The 24908-nt window shown below is 38.9% G+C and overlaps 1 protein-coding gene across 1 annotated transcript in view; it reads right to left on the bottom strand.

The window, feature by feature from the left end:
• Window positions 1–24908, bottom strand: part of FRK (fyn related Src family tyrosine kinase) — a 102024-nt gene that overhangs the window by 17994 nt on the left and 59122 nt on the right. Inside the window, exons 2-3 of the mRNA XM_027551162.1 lie at window positions 21510–21631; window positions 140–303 (exon numbers count right to left, since the gene is read on the bottom strand). Coding sequence (XP_027406963.1) covers window positions 140–303; window positions 21510–21631 — 286 coding nt within the window. The remainder of the gene's footprint in view (window positions 1–139; window positions 304–21509; window positions 21632–24908) is intronic.

Below are 24908 nucleotides of genomic sequence, written 5' to 3'. Positions count from 1 at the left end.
TAGTTTGCCTATCCATGCCTTAGGTATTCAATGACCTTTTTTTTTTTCCTGAGCTAGCATATCATATGACAAAAAACTCCTATATCTGAAGGAAAAAAGTAACTTCAAAAGTAAGGAACACAGCTTGAAAGCATTTCACCTTTAAGCATGGTTTTCCCAGCTTGACACACAGGCCATCACTTGTCTTGGTGTAATGACTCACGAATTCATTCAGTGTTGAAAAGGTTCTTCTCCGGGTGAGGAAAAAGCCCCCTTCATCCAGTCTTCTGATTCTGTAGTGTTTCACAACCCCTTCATCTAAAACTGGAACCCAGAATAAGTCCTTTTAATAAACTTGCCAAAGCAAAAGAGATTTGCTTTTTTTTTTTATGATGATAGCTCCATGCATGGAATAAAATTTTAACAAATTCTATTTATTTCTCAACTTTTCTTTCAGAAAAGGCTTCAGGAGGCTTACAAAAGCATATAGCAGAATAAAAAGGAAAAAAGAATGGGAAAATTATATTTTAAAGGAAATATAAAAATAAAAGAGTATGGTTAGCACTAAAAAACTATGCTTTGAGGCTTAGTATACTTGTTTAAAACAAGCTATAAAAGTGACTGTATTATTCTAGCAATGTAAAGAAGGAAATAGTTTCAGAAATCACAGTGTTCATAAGATAAAATCACACAAGATATTTAGAAACAGTTCTTTCTGGTACAGAGACAAAGGATAATTTTCTCCCATTAAATTATATAACATGGACACTGAAATAAAAGCGCTCTCAGGAAACAAAATCTATGTACAGACATATAGATACAGGTATAGGAAGGGAAGGAAGGAGAGACAGAGACAAACATTATTTAGCCTTTAAAAAAAGAAAAAAAAGGAAATCCTGTCATTTGCAACAATGAATGGAACTGGAGGCCACTGAGCTAAGTAAAATAAGAGAGGAAGACACTGCATAGTATCGTTTATAGGTGGAATTTTTAAAAAATGAACTTAGAGAAATAGAGTAGACAAACGCTGCCTGGGGGTGGGGTGGGAGGAACAGGAATAGGGAGGAACTGATAAAAGGGCATGAAATTTCAGCTGTAAGAGGAATAAGGTCTAAACATCTAGTATATAATGTGGTGACAGCAGGGGATAACACTATATTATACAGGTGAAATTTGCTGAGATTGTCACATGTTCTCACCAAAAAAAGAGAAATATATGAGGTGACAGATATTTTCATTAACTCAGTGTAGGGAGAGGGAATCCTTTCATGATGTATATGTATTTCAAATCATCATGTTGTACACTTAAATATCTTTTTGTCAATTAAACCTCCATAAAACTGAAAAAAATCACATCATCTGCATCATGAAAATATTTTACTTTCAGTTCTTTATATTAAATGCAGAGGGCAAAAAATAAATAAATAAATGCAGAGGGCAGGCAAACATTTAGCTCTTCTAAAAATAACATAAGGTTCTTAAATCATATTTTTTAAGTGTCTAGAACACATTCTTGTACTCTGATCTGTCAAGTTACCATTCCCTTTGACGATAACTCTTGAGGCAATGTTAATTGCCTTATATAATCATCACCAAATAGAGGGGTTTTATTAGGATATAGAACTAAACGCATACAGATTTCTGTATATGGATTAAAAAGCTAAAACAAAAAAAAACAGATGTAAACAATATTAACCTCAATGTATTTCTCCACAAACCAATAAAAAATATTAGAAGTAGGTAGCTATGTTATAAATTATACCTGCAATTTATATAAATATTGGCCTGAAAATTCCAGTTGCCATTTAGCAAAAAGAAAAGTACATAAATTATAACTGAGATGTCTAGCAAAGCAATATGTCTCCAACTGGAAATGATAGGAAGCATCAACATTTTTTTCCAATAAAAAATTTATTTTTTAATCAAGATGGACCATATCTGGCTCCAAACTAAAATGGAATACCCGGAAATTAAACTTAAGAATTATCTTTTAACGCATCACAAAAGGCCTAGTGACTTCTAAGCCAGAGACTAAAGTCAACAGATGACTGAAGGGTCAAAATACTCGTGATTTTCTCAACAAGGGATGCAAATCCCAATGATTGATATGGCTTTGGCAATTGCTATTGATTATAGAGAAAACCTAAGTAAATGTTTACCAACTATTTATAGTTAAAAATTTAAACTCTTAACTGTAAAAACCAATATTTTCTAACTAGTATGTGACCAAAACACAGCAATGTCACTGAACAGCCATGTCTTCAACATTAAAATAAAAGAGCAGGCCTTAAAAAATTTCAAAATTTCCAAACGTTTCTACCGTAATGTTCCAACATTTCTAATAACTGTTGCTTTCTCTTTCTGAATTTTAATTTCTTTTTGTAGTCCTTTCAGAAGACTACAAATTGTGAAAACTACACATTACCAAAAGAAAAAGTCATTCCCACCTTACAACCTTAAATACCCCTTAAATGGTTTTCCATGAATTTTCTAAAAGCCAGATCTTCTTCGGGTCTCAGTTTAAATCCTCAGAACCAGCCTCCTCCCATCACCCTGTTGCATGTACCCTTGCAGCTCCTTTCTCTCACATCACCCAGGTTAATTGTGATGATGGATTTATCTCAGTAGAGGTGGCTCTGTGAATTACAGGGTCTCTGTGTCATGAACTAATACCTACTCAGAGCCTGAGACAGAGTAACTAATACAAATATTTGCTAGTTGAGTGAACGATGTCACTAACTTTTAGATTTGAAATAAAATGTAAGTTTCTTAAATGTCTGCTGCAAAATTAAATAGCTAGCATTACTGATTCAACAGACATGAATTTGACCAAACTCCAGGAGATAGTGAAGGACAGGGAAGCCTGGCATGCTGCAGTCTGTGGGGTGGCAAAGGGTCGGACACACCTTAGCGAATGAACAACAGCAACAAATTTTACAATTGTAAGTACTTTGAAGTCAAGACTCCCCCAGAATTTTATTTTTAAATAGAGGAAAACAAACCTAACCCCAGTGTATAAATACCATTAAAAGACAATCATTCATGTTTATATCCAATTTTTTAAGTTTTGCAATAACACAGGATGTGTACTTCATCTCTGATCAACATCACAGATTATTTATGTATAGTTCATTCAAGTTTTCAGTCTAGGCAAGACTAAAAGATATATATATACACACACATATATATTTTTTTAATTAGATCACAGAAGCCACCTAAGGTAAATTCAATACACTGGGTTAGGATGAAAGCACTTTAAGTTATATTCCTGAGTAATCAAATCCAAAATTCATGTTGTTTTCTTAAAGTGGTTTTAATTTGTTAGTAATGGGTCCACACATTTGTAAATTGCCCATTCCTAATAAAGATTGAATTCAGAGATCTCAGAACCAAGGAAAAATGAATTTTCTATTCCTGTTCTAGTTCACCGTGATCCCTTTTATTGAACCAAATCTATTCTACATTCTACAGGCTATAAGTGAATGATAATGCTTATGCCATTCTTATTGTGAATTACTATGAGTTCAGACTAGTTAAAGTATTTTAGTAGTTTAACTGCAAAACATACAAGGCTAGCTATACAATGGAATCATCCATCAACAAACTCAGGAGCAGCACAATTGAATGAATTGAGCTACTAGAAGGCCAGACATCCTAAGCTGGCATCTTGACTTGCATTTATACTGTTTGACCTAGGGGAAAATATTTCACCTGTCAACTGATTAATCTACCAAAACATGTCCAAGAAGTAGGATATACTGCAGCGATGCAGGTAGGCATGTATGCAGAGTACAATAAAGGCTTATTGAACATTGAAAGAATTCAGCTATTTCTGCCCAAGACCTTCTATAAGGATTGTAACACTGGTTACCTGATTATTATTATTATTTTTGGATTGTAACACTGGTTACCTGATTATTATTATTATTTTTTTTTTTTTTGGCCACCTTCACAATGAAGGCAACTGATTGTGCAGAAATCCATGTGATATAGATGCAGTCTTACGATTTCAGTCCCATATGCAGGCCCAAAAGCATTTACAAGGAGTTGGTGGCAGTTATGGAAGCCCAGTTTTCTCCTAATGATGAGATCTTATTTTAGTCTCTAATGTTAGAAAAGGTGTTTGTTCACCACTGCACAAAGGAGTGGTATGTCATCAAAAAAACACTTTCGAAGAGTTTTTTCCTCAATTTACCACGACTAACATATTCAGAACATATTAAATAATTCTGATACTCCAAAATTGTTTTTAAAAGACAGAGCCTCCAGAAATTAACTTTAGAAGGCAGTATAAACATTGAGTTAGAGGCTGTGTCTGCAAGACATGAAGACAACTTATTAGGCTTAGTGAAAAATATCAGAATGAGCAGCTTGGCATTTTGCAGATAAACAAATGGTTGAGTGAGCAGATTTTCATTTTTCAGCTGGTCTTCTGGCATCATCTGGGCATCCGTTATTCCTACTGACTGATAATAATCTGCTCTCATACTGAGTAAAACAATGTGACTTAGATGATTGAGCAAATGATTGAAAATCAAGAACTCACTGCTCTAATCTTATTCTGCCAGTGATATGTTCTTTGACCTTCGGCAAAGAATTTCATTTCAGTTTCCTTATCTAGAAAATGAAAATAATGATCTTATCTATACACTCCCACAGGGGTAGTTTGAGTGTCATTATTCACAAAGGATGATAGATATTTCTAAATGTCCAATTGTGAGTACTGTATTAGAATATCAGTATTATCAAATAGCATTGTCAACAAAAGAGAGCCACTTCCACAGTAAAATTTTCCACTCTTTGCACAATAATGACTACATAACATAGTGGCTACCAAACACATTAAGTAAAGAAACTGCTATGAATTCGTGTGAGAGAACTCCTACACATGTAAACCCCTGTTTATTTGGCTTCTCTTTAGTAGGTTGGTTTGTACTTTTTGAAACTATTATGCTCATTGAAACTACTATGCCATTGCTTCAGAACTTATGTCAAGATAGTTCTACACCAGTAAGTAAATAATTTTTGAGTCATTACACTGAATCCCCCATTAAAACAGAAGTGAAAGTCGTGAAAGTGCAAGTCACTCAGTCTTGTCAACTCTTTGTGACCCCCTGGACTATACAGTCCATGGAATTCTCCAGGCCAGAATACTGGTGTAGGTAGCCTTTCCCTTCTCCAGGGGATCTTCCCAACCCAGGGATGGAACCTAGGTATCCTGCATTGCGGGCAGATTCTTTACCAGCTGAGCCACAAGGGAAGCCTGAGAATACTGGAGTGGGTAGCCTATCCTTTCTCCCCCAGATCTTCCCGACCCAGGAATTGAACTGGGGTCTCCTGCATTGCAGGAGGATTCTTTACCAACTGAGCTATCAGGGAAGCTCCCATTAAAACAGAATCCAAACAAACATCCATTTTGCACTGTATTTTGTTCTACAGCAAACAGAGTAGAATTCCAGTACGAGTAGTTTTGGAAGAACAAAGTATTGATACAGCTATCTAAAAATATTAAAGTGGCATCATGTAGAAGACGTGTTCTTTTTTGGTGAAAAAAAAAATCCACCAAAACCAAAGAGAACAAACGGATTTGACTCTTTTCATGCATAAAACTCGACTACTGTGTTAGTCCCCAAGGTCACCTGCCTCCCTGTAAGGCATGTTCAGTGAGCTACGAACATCAGTCAGTAAGTCTGACTACTAAACTGGTAGGTTAAGTGAAGACTCTTTAAGAGAATATCTGTATTAGGTGACTCAAACAACTTAACTAAAATAAGCTATTTGAAGGGTGGGGCATGGGAGGGAGGTTCAAGAGGCATGGGACATATGTATACTTATGGTTGAGTCACGTCGTTATGTGGCAGAAACCAAAACAACATTATAAACCAATTATACTCCAGTTAAGAATTTTTTGAGAAAAGCTATTTGAGGATACCTCTGACAGCTCTCGTGTCCTGAGGTCTCCCAGCATTGTTACTGGTCCAGGAAACCCGCTGACGTACGTTTTAGTCAAAGACAATATAAACAATTATACTTACAGGCAAAAATCAACTGCCTCTTCCATATTATATAGCACAGAAATCCATGAGCTTGAATCACATGTCTGTCCAAATACTTAGAATATTTTTGAGAAAACCACTGGTCTTATCCTCAAGACCTATATGGTCTAATTCCTTACAAAGGCAGGCCAATCCCTGTCAAAGCTGGCTCTTAAATTTTCAGAACAAAATAATCAATTTTGTGGTTTATACCTATAATATCATACAAAGATGAGCATCACTTTAATTAATACATAATTATAGCAATCGATATTTTGTCATAATTTAATTTAAAAACATCTACCACAGTTTTACATGAAAAAAGCATTCGCAGCCTCTGATATTGCACAGAGCTAGAGACATGATGCTGAAGCTGAAACTCTAATACTTAGGCCACCTGATGCGAAGAAATGACTCATTGAAAAAGACCCCGATGCTAGGAAAGATTGAAGGTGGGAGGAGAAGGGGACGACAGAGGATGAGATGGTTGGATGGCATCACCAACTCGATGGACATGAGTTTGAGTAAACTCAAACTTTGAGTAAGCTCAACATCGCCTGTTGGCGATAGACAGGCGTGCTGCAGTCCATGGGGTCGCAGAGTCAGACACGACTGAGTGACTGGACTGAACTGAACTGATATTACACAGAAAGTCTCTGGGAATCAATTTGACTGTTTATTCCTCTCAGGACTCTAACTTCTCACTTAGTATTACATGGGCAATAAATCACCAGGAATTCACATCCATGGATTATATTATCTCAGTTTCCTGCTGATAATTTTTCACTGGGTTAAGATTTAATGTGACACGAAAGCCAGTGCTTCTACTTTTCAAAACTTACCCTAAGGAAATAATTCAAGTATTTACATGTATTTATTTAGTTATATCTCTGCTTTGTTTCAGAAAGCTCCAAAAGCTTGCATAAATCATCAAAATAGAATAAAATTTAAGGGAAGTGGATGAAGGAAATAGGACAAAAAGGAAAGAAAAGGATGATGACTCCAGAAACGAGGCTGGTATACTGTATATAAGGTATTCTTTAGATTTCCATTCCATTCATGTTTGCTAGATATGCACCGAAGATTTGGCTCTCTGCATTTTTGACAGCTCACAGCCATGAGGGAAAATCATTCAGTTACCTGATTCCCTGAAGAAAATATTAATAAATTCTTATTCAAAAAAACACATGATTTCTGGTACTGAAATGAGAGAAATTTCTCACATGAGTCCTCATAAAGAAAAACACAGAAAATGTAATAAGCAATATCACCATCAACATTCTTAAGAGTAAATACATCAACACATTGCAAAGGGCTGGTTATTAGACTGCCACTAAGGTGAGCCAGTTTCCAACTTGAAATTCAATGAGAGCATTGTATGGGAAACTAACCACTGTTCATCATCCAAAACAGGGAAAGCAATAAGTGTAAGGATATTTATGCAACATTTTTATAGCATGAAATGACTGGTAAATTGCAGTAAATCTTAAAATTGAGAATTAAAAATAAAATCATAAAAATTGTGTAGTAACAAGAAAAATATATAATGTGTTCAGTGTAATAAGTGGGGTAAAAAATTAAGAGTATAATTACAAACATGAGGATACATTTGGCTGCTGCTATGTCCTGGGGTCCTTTCCTGCTGAAGAAACCCAGCTGAGGTTCTTGTGAAAACCATAATTGCATGAGGGCTGAGATGATTTAATTTGCCAACAGGATAATAGTTGTGCTAGATTGGCAGATTTGTGAATATTTTACTCATTCTGTTTTTTCAAACCAACTGTAATAAAAGTATAGTGAATTTAAAATAAAAGCATATACATAATGCTTCCCACTTTATAGAGAGGCAACATAATTAACCACCTGAGACAATGTCCACACACATTATTCAAGACTGTCTATTAAGATACTTGATATTCTTTATATAAAGACCTCTATGAACTCATTTCTCTTTGAACTTGACACTTAAAATCATAATGCATCTCTTCTCACATAACCCAGTGAGAAGCACAATATGGTTCCATTTCTGCCTTAACTGCAAGAGAACCCCAAGCTAAACTGATTTCTAAATTGTGATAATTATCTCCCATTAGAGGCTCAGCAAGATCTATTTCTCTGTTCTTTTTCATTGATTTGTCTTTTTTACTGTTTAGCTGTATTTTACGGGGTTTTTTTTTTTAATGTTTGCTTATTTTTTTATGTTTAGCTCTGTTTCAGCAATGTAAGCCAACTTGAAAGCTTTTGTAGAAGTAAACACATTCACAAATGAAATGATATACAATCAAATAAAATGGCATATCTGCCAAACATAAGAAAGAATTTCTAATTAAATGAATTGCCCAACACTGGGACAGGCTGGTTCTCTGGGGTTTCTGGGAGGTTTAATGCTCCACTTAGAAAGTTAAAATTGTAAGGGATTTCTTGGGAAAAGCAATATTACTCTAGACAGCTTTTGCAAATTCTACTAGTCTATCAAAAAAAGGAAAACATGATACGTGAATGGCAAGAAACTTTACATATGACTGAGTCTAAATCCCTCTTTTACTGATGAACCTAGAGTTTCAAAATCAACTGCTAGTAGTTTGCAGGGCTGGAATCCACGTCTAGTCATCTAGGGTGCCCTGTTAATGACAGTAGAAATAGGAGAAACCTTTAACAATTATTTCCTGTTTCCTGTTTTGTTTCTCTTTTTTTCAAGAAATTGACTGATTTCTTAGGAGAATGTTTGAGGACTTTTAGAATACCACCTTTATCTTCCCTATCAAACTCACCCCAAACTCTCAGGAAGCCTTCTCTGTGATGGAGAACTCAAGCCCTGAATCCCTCTTCTCCTTCTTTGCACCCCGTCTCAGTAAATAGTAGACATGTTAAACAGAATGAACATGAAAGTCATGGAGAAATGTAATGAAAGATAATTGAAATACTTTGAAATGAATTTTTACCTCCTTGGGAAAATACAAAGGACCTTCTCATGTATTAACTAATTGATTTTCATAGCAGAATACTGTCTCTTTCCATTTTTCATTGTTTTCACATATGCAAGACAACTTTTGGTCATTTGCTCATTATTCCTTCACATTTCCAAAAGCAGAGAGCTCTCATTCTCCATACCCAATGAGGACCCTTGATATAAGATGTGTTCCTGCTGTTTAGTTCAGACAAGTATTAGGTGAAGTGTACACAGGTCTGTTCAGATTTGGCTTCATTTGTCATAGCTGGTGGCAAACACAGCTCTGGTCATGTTCAAGTAAACATGTCACATAAAGACAAGCCATCTCCTAGTCATAGGCTGCTTTTGGAAGGCTGGCCAACCATCTTCCTAATGCCTCTGACTAGTTCAGGTATGAATCAGGTGAACAACCATGGATACTCACCATGATTCATCACTATCCCCAGAAAAAGAGTTCAAAGTACATGTTTCAGTGCAAGGGGGGCGTCAACACCTCCATCTTCCTGTGCAAAAGGTAGTACTCTTTACGCACAAACATAAAACCAATTGGATTTTTATTGAGCACCCGCCTTAAGCAAGCACTGTGCTAAGTGCCTTTTTATGTCGTATTTTATTTAATTTTCATACCAACCCTAAGGGATGTGGATATTTCTTCATTGTTTTACAGAGCAGAAAACAAAGTAGAGGGAGATTAAGTAAATTTCCCCTGGATACAAAGCAGGTAAATTTTCATTCTATGAGTTGAAACCAGGCAACAAAATGCTGAATCCCATACCACACACTTAATCCCTCCACCAACTGTCTCCTTCTATTGCCAAACAGCAAGTATTTTTAAGCTACTCTCACAAGTCACTGCTCACAGCTCAGGGAGCAAGTAGGCTTATGGGTACTATTTAATCCCAAGATTAGGATAATGCTACAGAGAAGGTCTATTTCTGCAACTGACACCTTTTAAGGGAAACATAGGTTGAACATTCTTCCATCTAATGCTGTGATTCCACTTTTCTTATTCTTACTAGTTCTGAGTCTTCTCTGCCTACATCTTCTCCTTCTATATTGGTTCTGACCTGGACCACCACCTCAGCTCTCACAACTATCTTTGATAACACTAAAGACACGCGGCTTCAGCTGACTGTACTAGAGGTGCGATGACCCCCCAGTCTCTCTCTCCAGTGCACCTTCCTGACCCCTGCGGCACCTCAGATGTACCAAGTCACAACTTTAATTCCCATGATCTTATTCCCCAGTTTCCTCCCCACTTGAATATTCTCTCTCAGCGAATACCATTGCCATCCTGAAACCCAGACAGCAAAGCTAGAGATTCAAGGATCACCCCTGATTCCTCTGTCTTCCTGATTTCTCATCTCCAACTGAGCATTATATCCTATCTATTTGTACTCCCCGTCACCATCACCCTATGGCGTGTCCCCTCAGTTTCTCTCTTCTGGGCCACTGCTTTCCCTGTCTCCAACATCTCTGTCTATCTTCCACAGTCACCAGAGTCACCTCCTAAAACCCAGATCTGAATTTATGATTCTCCTTTTTAAAGCTCTTCAAGTGCGCCCCATTGCCTAATGGTCATACACCTTAATGGAATTCTCTTCTGCACCCTACCCTCAAGGTTTAAACACTTATTGGTAGTTTCTGGAAGGCACCATGATGTTTCCTGTTTCTGTGCATTTGCACGAACTAGTTACTCCAACTAGAATGTTGTTCTATTTATATATTAGAGACAAGTTCATTTTTCAAGCTCCAGCTCAGGCTCTCCTCCTCAATTAAGCCTCCAGACCTGAGCAAGCAGTGACTCACTTGGTCCTTCATATCCCACTGTTAATAGACTTCTGCTGTTGAATTCATTCCACAGTGCTGCTCCTGCATATTTACACTGGCCTTCTCCTACTGGCTTTTGAGCCCTTTGATAGCATTTAATTAGAGGCGCTAGTGGTAAAGAACTCGCCTGCCAGTGCAGGAGAAGTAAGAGACATGGGTTCAATCCTTGGGTCAGGATGATCCCCTGGAGAAGGAAATGGCAACCCACTTCAGTATTCTTGCCTGGAGAATTCCACGGACAGAGGAGCCTGGTGGGCTACAGTCCATAGAGTTGCAAAGAGTTGGATACGACTAAGCAACTGAGCATGCACACATACACACAATTATGTGAGACATGAGGCCAGTGAATCAATCATTCTTTCTTGGCTTCTAATAGGTGCAGCATCCTTCCCCATCACTTTGACTTAGGATGTGGGTGTGTAACTTGCTATGGAGTGGGGGCAAACAACATATGGCACATCCCAGGAAAAGTTGTAAAGAGTTTGAATAGCAGGTCTCCTCCCACCTTGCCCCTTCAACCTTCTGCTCTCCACCAGGAGAGTGCCATAGCTGGGTCAGTGGCTACTCCTTTGACCTAAGTCCCAGAACGAAAGCTATATGGAAATAAACCTAGGCTTTCTATCTGGGACAGAATCTAACCAAGTGTGACCAATCAACGTGTCACAGGAGTAAACCACTGAGATTCAGGATCAACATCTGATTGATCCAGGATATTTTAAAGAAAGCAATGTGACTTCTGAACAAGATTTAAAAGCTGCCCAAAGATCCAATTTTGGAACTAGCTATGCTCAGATCTTGGAGAAGGCAGTGGCACCCCACTCCAGTACTCTTGCCTGCAAAATCCCATGGATGGAGGAGCCTGGTGCTGCAGTCCCTGGGGTCACTGCAAGTTGGACAAGACTGAGCGGCTTCGCTTTCACTTTTCACTTTCATCATTGGAGAAGGAAATGGCAACCCACTCCAGTGTTCTTGCCTGGAGAATTCCAGGGACAGGGCAGCCTGGTGGGCTGCCGTCTATGGGGTCGCAGAGTCAGACACAACTGAAGTAACTTAGCAGCAGCATGCTCAGATCTAGTTAGGTTACTTTTGATGAGCAACTTACTCTGTCTTGTCTCCAGTTCCATCAATTACAAAATAAGTGTCTTGAAAGTCCTTTCCAGTTCAGATTCTCTAATGTCTAGCATTCTAACAAGGAAATAAACATAGTCATCATAACATTCGAATGAGGTAGAGAAAAATTATGACTGCTACTTTCCAGAAGAGAAAACTGGGACACAAACTTAAACATTTATATAAAATCTGAAAATTCTGAAGACTCATCGTTATGACAAAGGCACCTGCAGGAAAAGACAATGGGCTGCATGTGGAGTATAGTGCTTGACACTTAGGATTCTGCCCTGTCTACTGGGCAACCCTCCCACCCAATAGCAGCTTCATTAAAGTATCCAACCCTCATTTTTTGCAACCTAAATTACCAAAATAAATATAGCAAAGTGCTGAAGTTACAGCACAAATTTCAAAGAGAAAAGAACAAAGCCAATGTCTTCTTCCTGCCATCCCAGACAGCAATGACCATATTGACAGTTTCAGAGTCCCATCATTAAGCCACGACACTAAGCTAGGATCATGGTACAAGCTCTCCAAAGGCTTAAGTTTGAATTTTAATGACAATAACATATATTTACATTGCCAGCTTAGTGCCAGGCAGTGTTCTAAGCACTTCTCATACATTAACTGGTCTAACTCGTCTAATCCAAATACCACCAGGAGGTAGATACTATCTTTAATCTCCATTTTACTAAAGAGGGCTTCCCTGGTGGCTCACACAGGAAAGAGTCTGCCTGCAAGGCTGGAGACCCTGGTTCGATCCCTGGGTTGGAAAGATCCCCCAAAGAAGGAAATGGCAACCCACTCCAGTATTCCTGCCTGGAGAATCCCTTGGACAGAGGAGGTCCATGGTGTCATAAAGAGTTGGACACAACTGAGCAACTAACTCTTTCTTGCTTGCTAAGGAGGAACCTGAGGCACACAGAGGCTGAGTGATTTGCCCAAAGCCACATTGCTACTAAGAGAAAAAAGCCAAACCCATGCAACCATGCTGCTGAGTTTATTACTATTGATGGGAGAATCCAACTGTCACTCTGATGACCTCATCGTCCCAACCTAGATAACCTCAGAATAAAATTCTGCTTCCAGATTTCTCTCAAATTTCCAGTGTAAGGAAGCAATCCCCATTTCTACTCCAATCCATCACTATTCAATATAGAAAATCAAAATGTTTTCCCTGATTTCAACTATTCGCTTAGTCTTGTAAAAACCACAGTTAACACAACAAATAAGTAGATACCTTTCCTATAAAAGTGTGTCTTTTCTATTTAGTTGGCATTTCCCCTCCACTGCCAACTAGAAGGTACACTTCATGAGGGCAGGGACTGTCATGTTTACCATTGTAGCCCAGCCTTCTGAATACCAACTGCACATAGTAGGCATTAAATAAGTATTTGATGAATGAATGAATAAATCACAAGTTCTTTAAGGCTTGGATCATCATTTTGTTCAGGATTATACACATAAAAGATATAAAGAAAATGATGCTTACTAAAAGTACATGAAAATAGAAATATAATTTTTGCTTCTTTCCTTTTATGGTTTTTCCTCCATATTTTACTTCTGGAAAAAGATTTCTGCAAGTGAAAAGGAGATAGCTATGAAAGAGGATTTAAGGAAGGCCCCTGACCCACTGAAACAAATAGGAAAATAAATTTAGTCTCTGCCATGGCTAGACTTTTAAGACAACAGAATACTTTCTTAATTTGTAGTTCCCTTGCCAAAGCATCTAATAACCTGAGGCAAAGCATGTTTCTAAGATGCATTAGAAATTATTTCATGATTGATGCAATGCTGACAAATAGTTATAAAGTAGCTAATATACGTGTATCATTTGAAATATATAGTTTAAAAATTAGAGCTACTCATTTATTAAATTGGATTGTGTATATTTCGTTTACTTTGTATATCCTGAACACATCTTATGTAACTATCAGGACAGGGAAAATAGATAACCTGAATCATTAAGAAAATACAAAGCTTGGTCAATTTTTTGAAATTAATAAAATTATTGCCAGTTGGATGTGGTTTTATTTATAGCACAAGATGCTAGAGATATTTTAAAATTAGAAACTTCTTTTCAACTAAAAATCAGATATTCTTCCCCTTTCTATAAATTAATGAGTCGTGGAAACAGAAAATCTAAACCAAAAAAACCTCTATTGTTTCCATAACGGTATGCTATTTCTTGATATGCCACTAGAGGGAGCACATGCTTGACTGAAAGCCCTGCTTGGCGGCAGTTGCGAAGAGGGGGGACCAGAAAATAGAAGTCAGCGTAGTGTTTTGGTTTTACAATAAAGGTACACATATAGCATTCAGCATTGTAGACAACATCCATGTTTGTGTAAACATCGTGTGAAATATTCTCGTTAGGCTTAATGTTACAATTTTGTTTTGTTTTGTTTTTTCAATAGCATGTTTTCTCCACTTAGTGTAACAAAAAGAAATTGGACACTTTATTTAAGAATCAGGTAACCTTGAAATATAAACATTTATTTAGTTATTATTTCCCTGAGATATAAACTAAACTAACTTTCTCAAGGCTGGTGGTAAGGAGGAGGAATTGGAAGGCCTGTGAGTCTCTGACTTTCCTTTCCAAAGTCAAGATATCTTAGTTTCCTGTTGAATCAAAAACTCAGCACAATGCCTCAAATGTTCTTCCTTATCTATGCCTCCTTTGTATTCCCCTGTTCAACTCTTGTCCTAATCCTTCCCCCTTTTCCCCAGTTTGAAAGCATCAAGTTCATATATTATCAAAGCCCAAGATCCAGAAAGAACTGGTTTGACACCTCAGGTCTGGCAATGTCCTACTATCCAAAAATATAATAATCCATATTGAATTTGGATGCCTGGAGACAAAAGTTTTTTGCCTGTGTATCGTGTGTGTGTGTGTGTGTGTGTGTGTATGTGTATACAGACATAAACATAGATATATGTACTACATAATAAAATGTTAATTTTACTTTATAGAGTAAAACATCTGAAATATAATTTATCAGTAGTAATGTTAAGAAAAGGCAGGCATAATATGATTACTTACCAAAAAACACCACTTGCTATTATGGGCAGTGATATTTGCAATTAAGTTGAACACAACTAAATTATGACTTTAATTAAAAGGCATTTTCTAAGATGGCACCAACATGTTTAAAATTTAATACATTTTATGTGAGATACTGGAATTGTTAACATAGAATTTTCTTTCTGCACCGTTTGCACTTTTTAAAAAGCAAAACATCTCTAACCAATATCAAAATGCTCCCTAATCCATAGACATTTCATTGCATAATAAATTGAAGGAGCACTTTTTTCCCAACCAATTATTACTTGCCCTTCCTTGGGATATACGATTGTATTTATATCCATGGCTAATAGTAATAGAATTCCTGACATTCTCTTGTGGCCACTATGTCCACATTAATTTTAAATGAAAACTAAATGGAGGCTGGGGGGACTGATAATGAAACACACAGCCTTTGGCCATTGGTCAGCATTCGATTAGAATGAGTCAGCAGGTCTTAGAAAGTTTGGGAGCGATAGTGGTATCTCAGCGGTTACTGAAAAGTGGGTTTGGGTCTGAATTCTGGGCCAGGCAGAGAGATACAGGGCCACAGTGCCAATGACATCCTTCTCCAATTCTGTCTCCCTACAAGTCTTATTACCTGCAAACAACTAATTTGTTAAGGGGAGAAGCTGTCTTTTTTCTAAAAGAAGCCTGAAACACAGCACACAGGATTATTTGTGATCTTACATTGTCCAGACCTCTGAGGTTTAACAAAGCGACAATGGCCTTGCTTATCTTTGCTGCTGGTAGACGACAGGGTAAATACGTGAGTGTTTGAGCATCTACCATTTTTACAAACTGTTCTAGAAACCATGGAGATAGAGAAGAAGCATGAAACAGAAGCAATAAAAGTATGTTGCTTCGGCTCAAGGAGTGTATCACCTAGTTTGAAAAGCACGTTTTTACCTACACTGAAAGAGTAACTCATAAATGTAAATGAGTCTTTGAATATGTAAGTTCAACATGAAGGATACACACAAGGTCAACATGAAAGGGTACACTTCTTCCCTGACGAAGCTGCTGCTGTTCGCATTGTTTTTTGAATTGCCTTCAGAATGAATTTAGAAGGCATGCAGAAATATTTACCAAGTTATAAGTCCATGGTATAACTCAGGTTAATCAGCCATATGATTCAGAAATTTCTTCCAGTGATTCTGGCCACTTCCAAGTATTGAAGCTGCCCTTAATGAACATATTAACATATTAAATTGCCCCAGCTATGGCCTTTCACATAAAGTGATATCCTTTCTGTAAAGGCAGTTCTGCTATTTGTGTGATACTTCAGTTCTAAAAATTCTAGTATATTTATTTTAAAAATTAAATTATGTTGCTGCAGAGACCTACCTTATATTCTCAAGAGTAGATAGCAGGCTTCAAAGCAATCACAAAGTACTATTATAAAAGTGTTGCACATTCCATGGGACCTATGTGTTCAATGTAATGGAGATGTATCACAGTGAGTTCTCAGTTCAGCAGACACAAGTTAAAAAATAGATATGCCCTCCTGCAATTGCTTCAAACACCTCTGAACTAATTTCCTTTGGTTCCCTCTCCTCTCTCCAAGCAATGTCTTCGCATGGACTTCATCATGGCTCAGGTGACTAGTTTCCCCCAATCACAGTTACCATAGATTATCCATTCTCCCTTATTTTATCTCATTTCTGATCAGCCACCAATTCCTGTCGGCTTTATCTTTTAAATATTTCTCACCTCCATGCCCTATCCTCTATTTGCTAAACCTCTGCCCTGATTCAAGCCATCACTGACAGAGACAAACAGGACTCTCTAGCAAAAAGCCCCAGGAGCTCCTTCTAAACTGCATGATACTGGGCCCACTGGGCCTGTCCCCCCACAACCCGCTTTGAGCAGTAAGAAGGGCTGCACCTGAATTCTATTGTACTTCTGACAGGTCCTATGGTTTCCTTTTCCACAAAAGAGGAGCTACAATTTCCCACAGTGCCAAAGCCCAGAAGAGCTGGGCTTTCCAAACCGCCCTGCAAACAGCTGATATCCAAAATCAGGCTAAGAGGCTTGTGCAAGTTTCCTGATGAGAGGGACTGGCTGTGGGGAAAACTGGGTCTTGCTCTAGTGGGCAGGGTCATGCTCAGTAAACCTTTAATCCAATTTGCTGATGGGTGGGCCTGTGCTCCCTCCCTGTTAGGTGTTTGGCTTGAGGCGACCCATTCCCAGAAAGGCAAACCAGTCCTGGAGCCCATGGGCTGTCTGGCAGAGCTAAAGAGGACTTATGCCAACATGCGCCTCCCAGGACTGCTCCTGCTGCCGGTGCCCATGTCTGCACAGCAGACCACGGCCAACGCACCCCTCCGAAGGAGACCCTCAAGCACTGGCAGGCAGGTCTGGCTCAGTCTCCTTTCCCCAGGCTCCGGGTGCACACAAGGTTTCATCTGTGCCCTCCACGAGTCTCTGTTTCCCCAAGTCCCATGGAAGTTCTGTAATCAAATCCCACTGTCCTTCAAAGTCAGATTCCCTGGGGACTCCCAGTCCCTTTGCCGGATCCTCAGGCTGGGAAGTCTGATGTGGGGCCTAGAACATTTGCAACAGTGTGAGAAAGTCTTCGGTACTATTGTTCTTCCTGTTTGTGGGTCGCCCACCTGGCGGGTGATTTTAATGTGGTTGTAGCCTCCTACCATCTCATTGCTGCTTCTCCTATGTCCTTGGACACGGAGTATCTTTTTTGGTGGGTTCCAACGTCCTCCTGTTGATGGATGTTGCCGCATCCATCCATGTGTGCTCACAGGAGAAGATGAGTGAAAAAGCTGGCTTAAAACTCAACATTTAAAAAACTAAGATCACGGCACCCAGTCCCATCACTTCATAGCAAATTGATGGGAAAACGTAGAAACAGTGATAGGTTTTATTTTCTTGGGCTCCAAAATCACTGCTGATGGTGACTGCAATTATGAAATTAAGACACTTGCTCCTTGGAAAAAAACTATGAAAAATCTAAAAAGCATATTAAAGACCAGAGATATCACTTTGCCAACAAACGTCCATATAGTCAAAGCTGTTGTTTTTCCTGTAGTCATGTATGGATGTGAGAGTTGGACCATAAAGAAGGCTGAGCACTGAAGAATTGATGCTTTCAAACTGTGGTGCTGGAGAAGACTCTTGAGAGTCCTTTGGACAGCAAGCAGATCAATCCAGTCAATCCTAAAGGAAATCAACCCTGAATATTCTTTGGAAGGACTTATTCTGAAGCTGACACTCCAATATTTTGGCCACACACAAAGAACAGACCTTATTGGAAGAAACCCTGGTGCTGGGAAAGACTGAGGGCAGGAGAAGAAGGGGGAGACAGAGGATGAGATGGTTGGATGGCATCACCGATGCAATGGACATGAGTTTGAGCAAACTCCAGGAGTGAAGGACAGGGAAGCCTGGTGTGCTGCAATCCATGGGGTCACAAAGAGTCAGACATGGCCTAGCGACTGAACAACAACAACAAACTCAGACTGCTCTCGAGCGCCCTAAGGCCACTCCTGCACTTGCCCCATAAAAAAAGGAGAGTAAAAAAGGGGCCGTGCAGCTTCTGGGGACAAGCAAAGCATCAGTGCAGCTGGCTAACTGTAGGTTCCCAGGCCCCACTCCATGGAATGCTGACTGACTGCTGTCTCACACCTGTGATTTCAGACAGCAGCGATGATGCTTCTGTGTTTACCTGTCATTACTCCCCAGAGTGAGTGAAGTCACTCAGTTGTGTCTAACTTTTTGCTACCCCATGACCTGTATAACCCACCGGGCTCCTCCATCCATGGTATTTTCCAGGCAAGAATACTAGAGTGGGTTGCCATTTCCTTCTCCAGGGGATCTTCCCGATCCAGGGATCAAAGCCCAGTCTCCCGCACTGCAGGCAGACTCTTTACCATTTGAGCCACCAGGGAAGCCCTGCTCCCCAGACCATCACCTATAAATCGTTCACCTGTTCTGCTTTCCACACTGCCACCAACATTTAGCCCAAGGCACTTTCTACCTAACACCTCCTTCTATATTTGAACCTAGAGAAAAAGGTCCACATTTCTCACGCTGGTATACAAGGCCCTGAACAGTTCAGCTCCAACTTTTCAGGCTCATTTTTGGCCATTCCTGCTCTCCTCCATCACTGCTTTACACACACACACACACACACCCCTGCACTATCCTTCCCCCTTTCCACCCTCCATTCCACATAACACCAGACATATCACAACCCTGTGCGTTGGCCTTGCCAGAAATAATCACTGTCACCCCGCTACCTTGTGAGGCAAACTGAACACAAATGCGGCCTCCTCTGGGAAACCTTCCGAATGCCCTCTCCTAGACTTAGCCCCTGCCCTCTCTCATCTCACAACAGGAGGGTTATAACCCTCCTAAGACAGTGCCCTGCTCTCCCTGATGCCCTTGATTTAACAAAGGCCTGGCACAGAGTAGGCACTCAAACATTTGTTCCAGAAATAGTATTAAAAAATGATATCAGCTATTAGATGTATCAACCTGAATATTGCTGATGAACCCTTTTGTCTCATGTCCTCAGGGTGGTCATTTCTTGACTATCTTCAGTCTAGTATCACCTGCTTTTGAAAGGGTTTCACTGAGGATGAATCTGGAACTCCCTCTCCTCCTCTAGAGATTTTCCCATGCAGTTACCTAAAGTAAAATCACTATGTGCAATGCAGTGTTTTTTCTGAAAAACTCAACTGAAAGTCATTTTTCAGCCTTCAATATGTATTTTTCTGAAAGTGTACCTTAAACAATAATATAAATGCTTATGGGACACCAAACATTGAATTAATATTAATGGCAATAACAATGATCATTTCCTGTAGAGTAATTGATTGAAGTCAAGAAATAGCCGAACCAGTTGACATGAAGTCAGAATTTTACATTTTTCATCAGAAAAACAACTCTCTACCAATGACAAATAACAGTAAGGCCACTAAAACTACCTGTCATGCATCTAATGAAGACAGATTCTCCGGCTACCGCATATAATATGTAATATCCAAAAGCACTGCTCTAATCCACAGCTAATTAGTGTCATGCCATTATGAGAGGTGTCACGGCCCCAACTCTCTCCCCAGATCAGCGCAGACCTCACAAGAGCTGACAGCCGTGCAAGGATCACAACAAGCCAATTAGCACCCACCCCAACCTTGGGCTGCTGCTTCTCAGCGCCTGCCCCAGCATCAATAAATCACGCTTCCTCGTGAAGCTCTTCTCTGACAGCTACGAACCGTTGCTGCTGGAGGAATAAAGACAATACTTCGAAGGAAAACTCACGTGGGAAAGACAGAGATAGAAAAGGGATATTATTTGCCTTCCTTTAGTGGCACAACTGTCAGCAAAATTGAAGACCATCAATTCAGACTGATTAGGAGACAACTGCACTAAGAAATAAATTCATGACTGATATACCTGAAGATCGTTAGTGGTAATCAAAGTCAGCAATTGGCTTGTTCGGTCATTTGTTTGTTTGAATGTAGATATATCAAAGACCCGTTTTCCCCATTTTTCTCCCGTATCACCCTCCTTCTGGCTAATGAGAAAATTTCCCTTTCAGCAGAACATAAAGGTCTGCATTTACTTGCCCCCCAGTGAATACACAGCAATCAGATAATTTGTTTGCAAGACTCTAAATGGCTTGACTTCATTGAAAAGGAATCTATAATGATATGCTGGTCTCCAAGTAGAACCTATAAAGCTTCCTAAATCCATAGGCAAGCGCTAGAGTATTCTCAGCACATAACAGCCAATATCCTTGTAATTTTATTCAAAGCCTATAAAGCTGTTTTGTTCCATAATATTCTACTTATAAAGTGTTCAGAACAGTCACTGTAGCCCGGGAATTATTTAAAGATATGACTCAAGTAATCCTACTTTTCCTGTGTTTTTCTCATGGAAATATTCTTCTTCTATATTTTTAATGCTAGGATCTAAAACATTTAATCTAGCTTTTGACTGATGACTACCTAATATATAAGCACCTGTAATGCTTAAAGATAACTCTGGGGTCCCCTACGCTTCTTGTCTTCTAAGATATTATTAAGTAAACACATACTTGACTCTTAGCCAGAAAACTACATTTGACCAAATGTTACATGTCATGGGTTAATTAAGCACATTGGCATTCAGGATTTCAATTCATTTTCTATTTACCAGGCAAATACAAATGAAATGTAAAACAAAAAAAAAGTATTATGGCAAGATCAATTCTGACAAGTTTAGACTCTGCTTCTTGCTTATCATTCTCTAGAAGGATAGACTAGTAGATAATGCAAAAGTGTGAAAACACAGGCAGATCCATATAGTTTTCATTTCATACCTAGAGAGTATGTATTTGAAACTATTTACAGATACTTCTAACCATAGATAGAAAATTTTTTTTGCTAATTTTTATATTACTAGAGCGGTTCAGTACACTTATTGTTGATACTATTCTGAAGATAGGAAGGCAAACTTAAAATTAACATGTCCATGTTCACACAGAAGAACATGACTACAGACTCTCAAATCCATACTTAAATCACACAGACAATTCCCATACCTGAAAGGGCGAAATCGCCTTTCTGACTTTCACTTTCTCTGATTAGAAAAGCTCCCGTCTGGTTTTCTGAATATAATAGCTGTTTTTCAGCATCTGTTCTCTTGATTGCTCCAAAGAACCACCTAAAAAGAGAGAGATAAATTTTAATTAACCAATCAACATTTGTTTTTTTTAAGGAGGAAGAAGTTTGTCAAGAAAGTATTTCAATATCACAGAGACTTGATACTCTTCAGTGAAACTATAACAGGTACAAATGGTAGCTTTCGATACTTGACTTGGTTCTTCTGGATGTCTTCAATCCTCATCAGGAGTCTTTAATACATTACAAAATAGGAATTTGGGTGATGTCTGTTATGACAACCCTTCTCACACATGCATTCTCTCTGAGAAATCCTGTATTCACTTTCTGTCAAATGCAAAGCTTCCAAGGTGGGATTACCACCACATGGTTAAGTTTGCCATGCTCCATGATTCAAAATTGCTCATCATCACCATCAGACTGTCCACTAACTCTCCTAACACCAGGTGTTAGGAGGCAAACATTCCAATCCAGGGATTCATATATTTCATATCAAACTGTGAACAGTCAAAAATGTAGTTCTCTGAGCTTTTTTTCTTCTGCTTCTTCTTTTTATTATTCCTTTTTGCAGCACACAGGCTTAGCTGTCCATAGCATGTGGGATATAGGATTTTAGTTCCCCAACCAGGGATCAAACCCATGTCCCCTGATTGTAAGGCAAGATTCTTAACCACTGGACCACCAGGGAAGTCCCTCTCTAGGCTTTAATTTCCACCTTTCCCCATATCCATTGCTGTCAACTCCTCCAGTAATGTAAGATGATTTTGCCTGTTTAGAAGGAAGTTTTCATCCATGGAGTGAATGAGTGAAAGTCACTCAGTCATTTCTGACCCTTTGCAACCCATGGACTATAGAGTCCATGGAGTCCTCCAGGCCAGAATACTGGAGTGGGTAGCCTTTCCCTTCTCCAGGGGATCTTCCCAACTCAGGGATTGAACCCAGGTCTCCCACATTGCAGCTAGATTCTTTACCAGCTGAGCCACAAGAGAAGCCCAAGAATACTGGAGTGGGTAGCCTATCCCTTCTCCAGCAGATCTTCTCCACCCAGGAATTGAACTGGGGTCTGCTGCAGTGGATTCTTTACCAACTGAGCTATAAAGGAAGCCCCTTCATCTATGGAAAGATTATATGGAAAAGATACTTCTGCCTAAGTAGTATCTTCTCAGTGTCCCCTTCACTTCTTATCTTTACCTTCTTATCCAAAAAATTCCAGAACTACAAGAGTCAATAAAGGTGAATATGATCAAATCCAACAAAGAGTTATGGATATTAATATCACAGCCAGTTTAAAACTGGCTATGTCAAGTAAGTAGACACCAATATGATAAAGAGGAAACTGAGATAGCCAGATTTTCATGAATAAACTTTCACTATGGGGTCATAATTTTGATCTTTATCATTAAAGATTTTAGGTAAAACATTTATCTTTCCAGATTATCATCTTTTAAAATATAAGCACTGAAAAGGAAATGTAGGCTTGAGGGAAAAGATTCAGGCTGAGTGAGGAACTGCAAACTGGAAGAGGCTCTCAAAATTGGCTCCAGTTGTTTGAAGAGGGCACAGGAATCAGGGAATATGAGGGCACTAAGGTGATATAATTGAAAGAAGAAGTGGAAGAAGTTGGGAAAAAAGGACATTAAAATATAATTACCTCCTGACAAAAGTAAGATGTTTGTTTACCATTTTCCTAATTATCAAATTTCAAATTATATAATATTAACTGTATTAGCCAGGAAATGCCAGATTATGTTAGAGCAATGAACAACTCCAAAAATCTCAGTGGTTTAGAGACACCAGAGATTTATTTTGTACTCAGCTGCGCGTACACAGAAGCTCATCTGTGTACATCCTACATCCATCTCTATGTCTACCAAAGAATTTCCACCTCCATGCTTCCATGACTGGCCAGGAAGGCAGGATTGGAAACTGTGGCAAATCACAGGCTGGCTTCTGGAGCTTCTGTTTAAAGCTTCTGCTCAAGAATGAGCCTATGGACAAAAATGATCAGATTAGATCAGTCGCTCAGTCGTGTCCAACTCTTTGCAACCCCATGAATCGCAGCACTCCAGGCCTCCCTGTCCATCACCAACTCCCGGAGTTCACTCAGACTGACGTCCATCGAGTCAGTGATGCCATCCAGCCATCCCATCCTCTGTAGTCCCCTTCTCCTCCTGCCCCCAATCCCTCCCAGCATCAGAGTCTTTTCCAATGAGTCAACTCTTCGCATGAAGTGGCCAAAGTACTGGAGTTTCAGCTTTAGCATCATTCCTTCCAAAGAAATCCCAGGGCTGTATGTTCATGCCTAAATGCAAAGAGAAAATGCAATCCTACTCTTTCCTCGAAGGCAGAAAACTTGGAAACACTGGGTGGACTACACTAATGACTACCACACTGATTCAATAACAGGAACCAAATTAATATCCATAGACTATTGTTTGCCCAGTTGAAATTATAAAAGGCTTGGAAATGTTCCAACCTAGACAGCATATTAAAAAGCAGAGACATTACTTTGCCAACAAATGTCCATCTAGTCAAGGCTATGGTTTTTCCAGTGGTCACGTATGGATCTGAGAGTTGGACTGAATATTCATTGGAAGGACTGATGCTGAAACTCCAATACTTTGGCCACCTGATGCTAAGAACTGACTCATTTGAAAAGACCCCCATGCTGGGAAAGATTGAAGGCAGGAGGAGAAGGGGACGACAGAGGATTAGATGGTTGGATGGCATTCCCGACTCGATGGACATGGGTTTGGGTAAACTCCGGGAGTTGGTGATGGACAGGGAAGACTGGCATGCTGCAGTCTCTGGGATCTCAAGAGTTGGCCACAACTGAGTAACTGAACTGAACTGATTGGAAATGTTCTAAGGTGGGAATAGAATAAATTCATAGAAAAATAGAAATTTATTTTTTTCCATCACTGAATAAATAAGTAAATAAAATAATGGAACATAATTAAAAACTCAAACAGAACCAAACATACAAATTAATGATGAAAGTATAGATTAGTCAATAAGTGATGCTGGTACCATTCATATTCCATATGAAAATATTAATTCATGCTTCTTACAGCATACACAATAATTTTACATAGATTAAAGACCTAATATAAAAGGCAAACTTTAAAACATTCTGAGGATATTGGAGTAGGGAAGTTTTCCGCAACAATACAAAAAGAAAAGGAAGACATATAAGCTTTAAGGGGAAAGACTAATGACATTTATTGCATCACAATTAAAAACTAACAACACCAAGATTGCCATGAAATAAAATTTAAATATAAGCCACAGACCTGGAAAAGGTACTTGCACAGCATATA

The sequence above is a fragment of the Bos indicus x Bos taurus genome, chromosome 9, assembly GCF_003369695.1.
Source record: "Bos indicus x Bos taurus breed Angus x Brahman F1 hybrid chromosome 9, Bos_hybrid_MaternalHap_v2.0, whole genome shotgun sequence".
NCBI classification, from domain to species: domain Eukaryota; kingdom Metazoa; phylum Chordata; class Mammalia; order Artiodactyla; family Bovidae; genus Bos; species Bos indicus x Bos taurus.
Note: the sequence above shows the minus strand (reverse complement) of the source record. Positions and strands in the feature narration are given on the sequence as shown.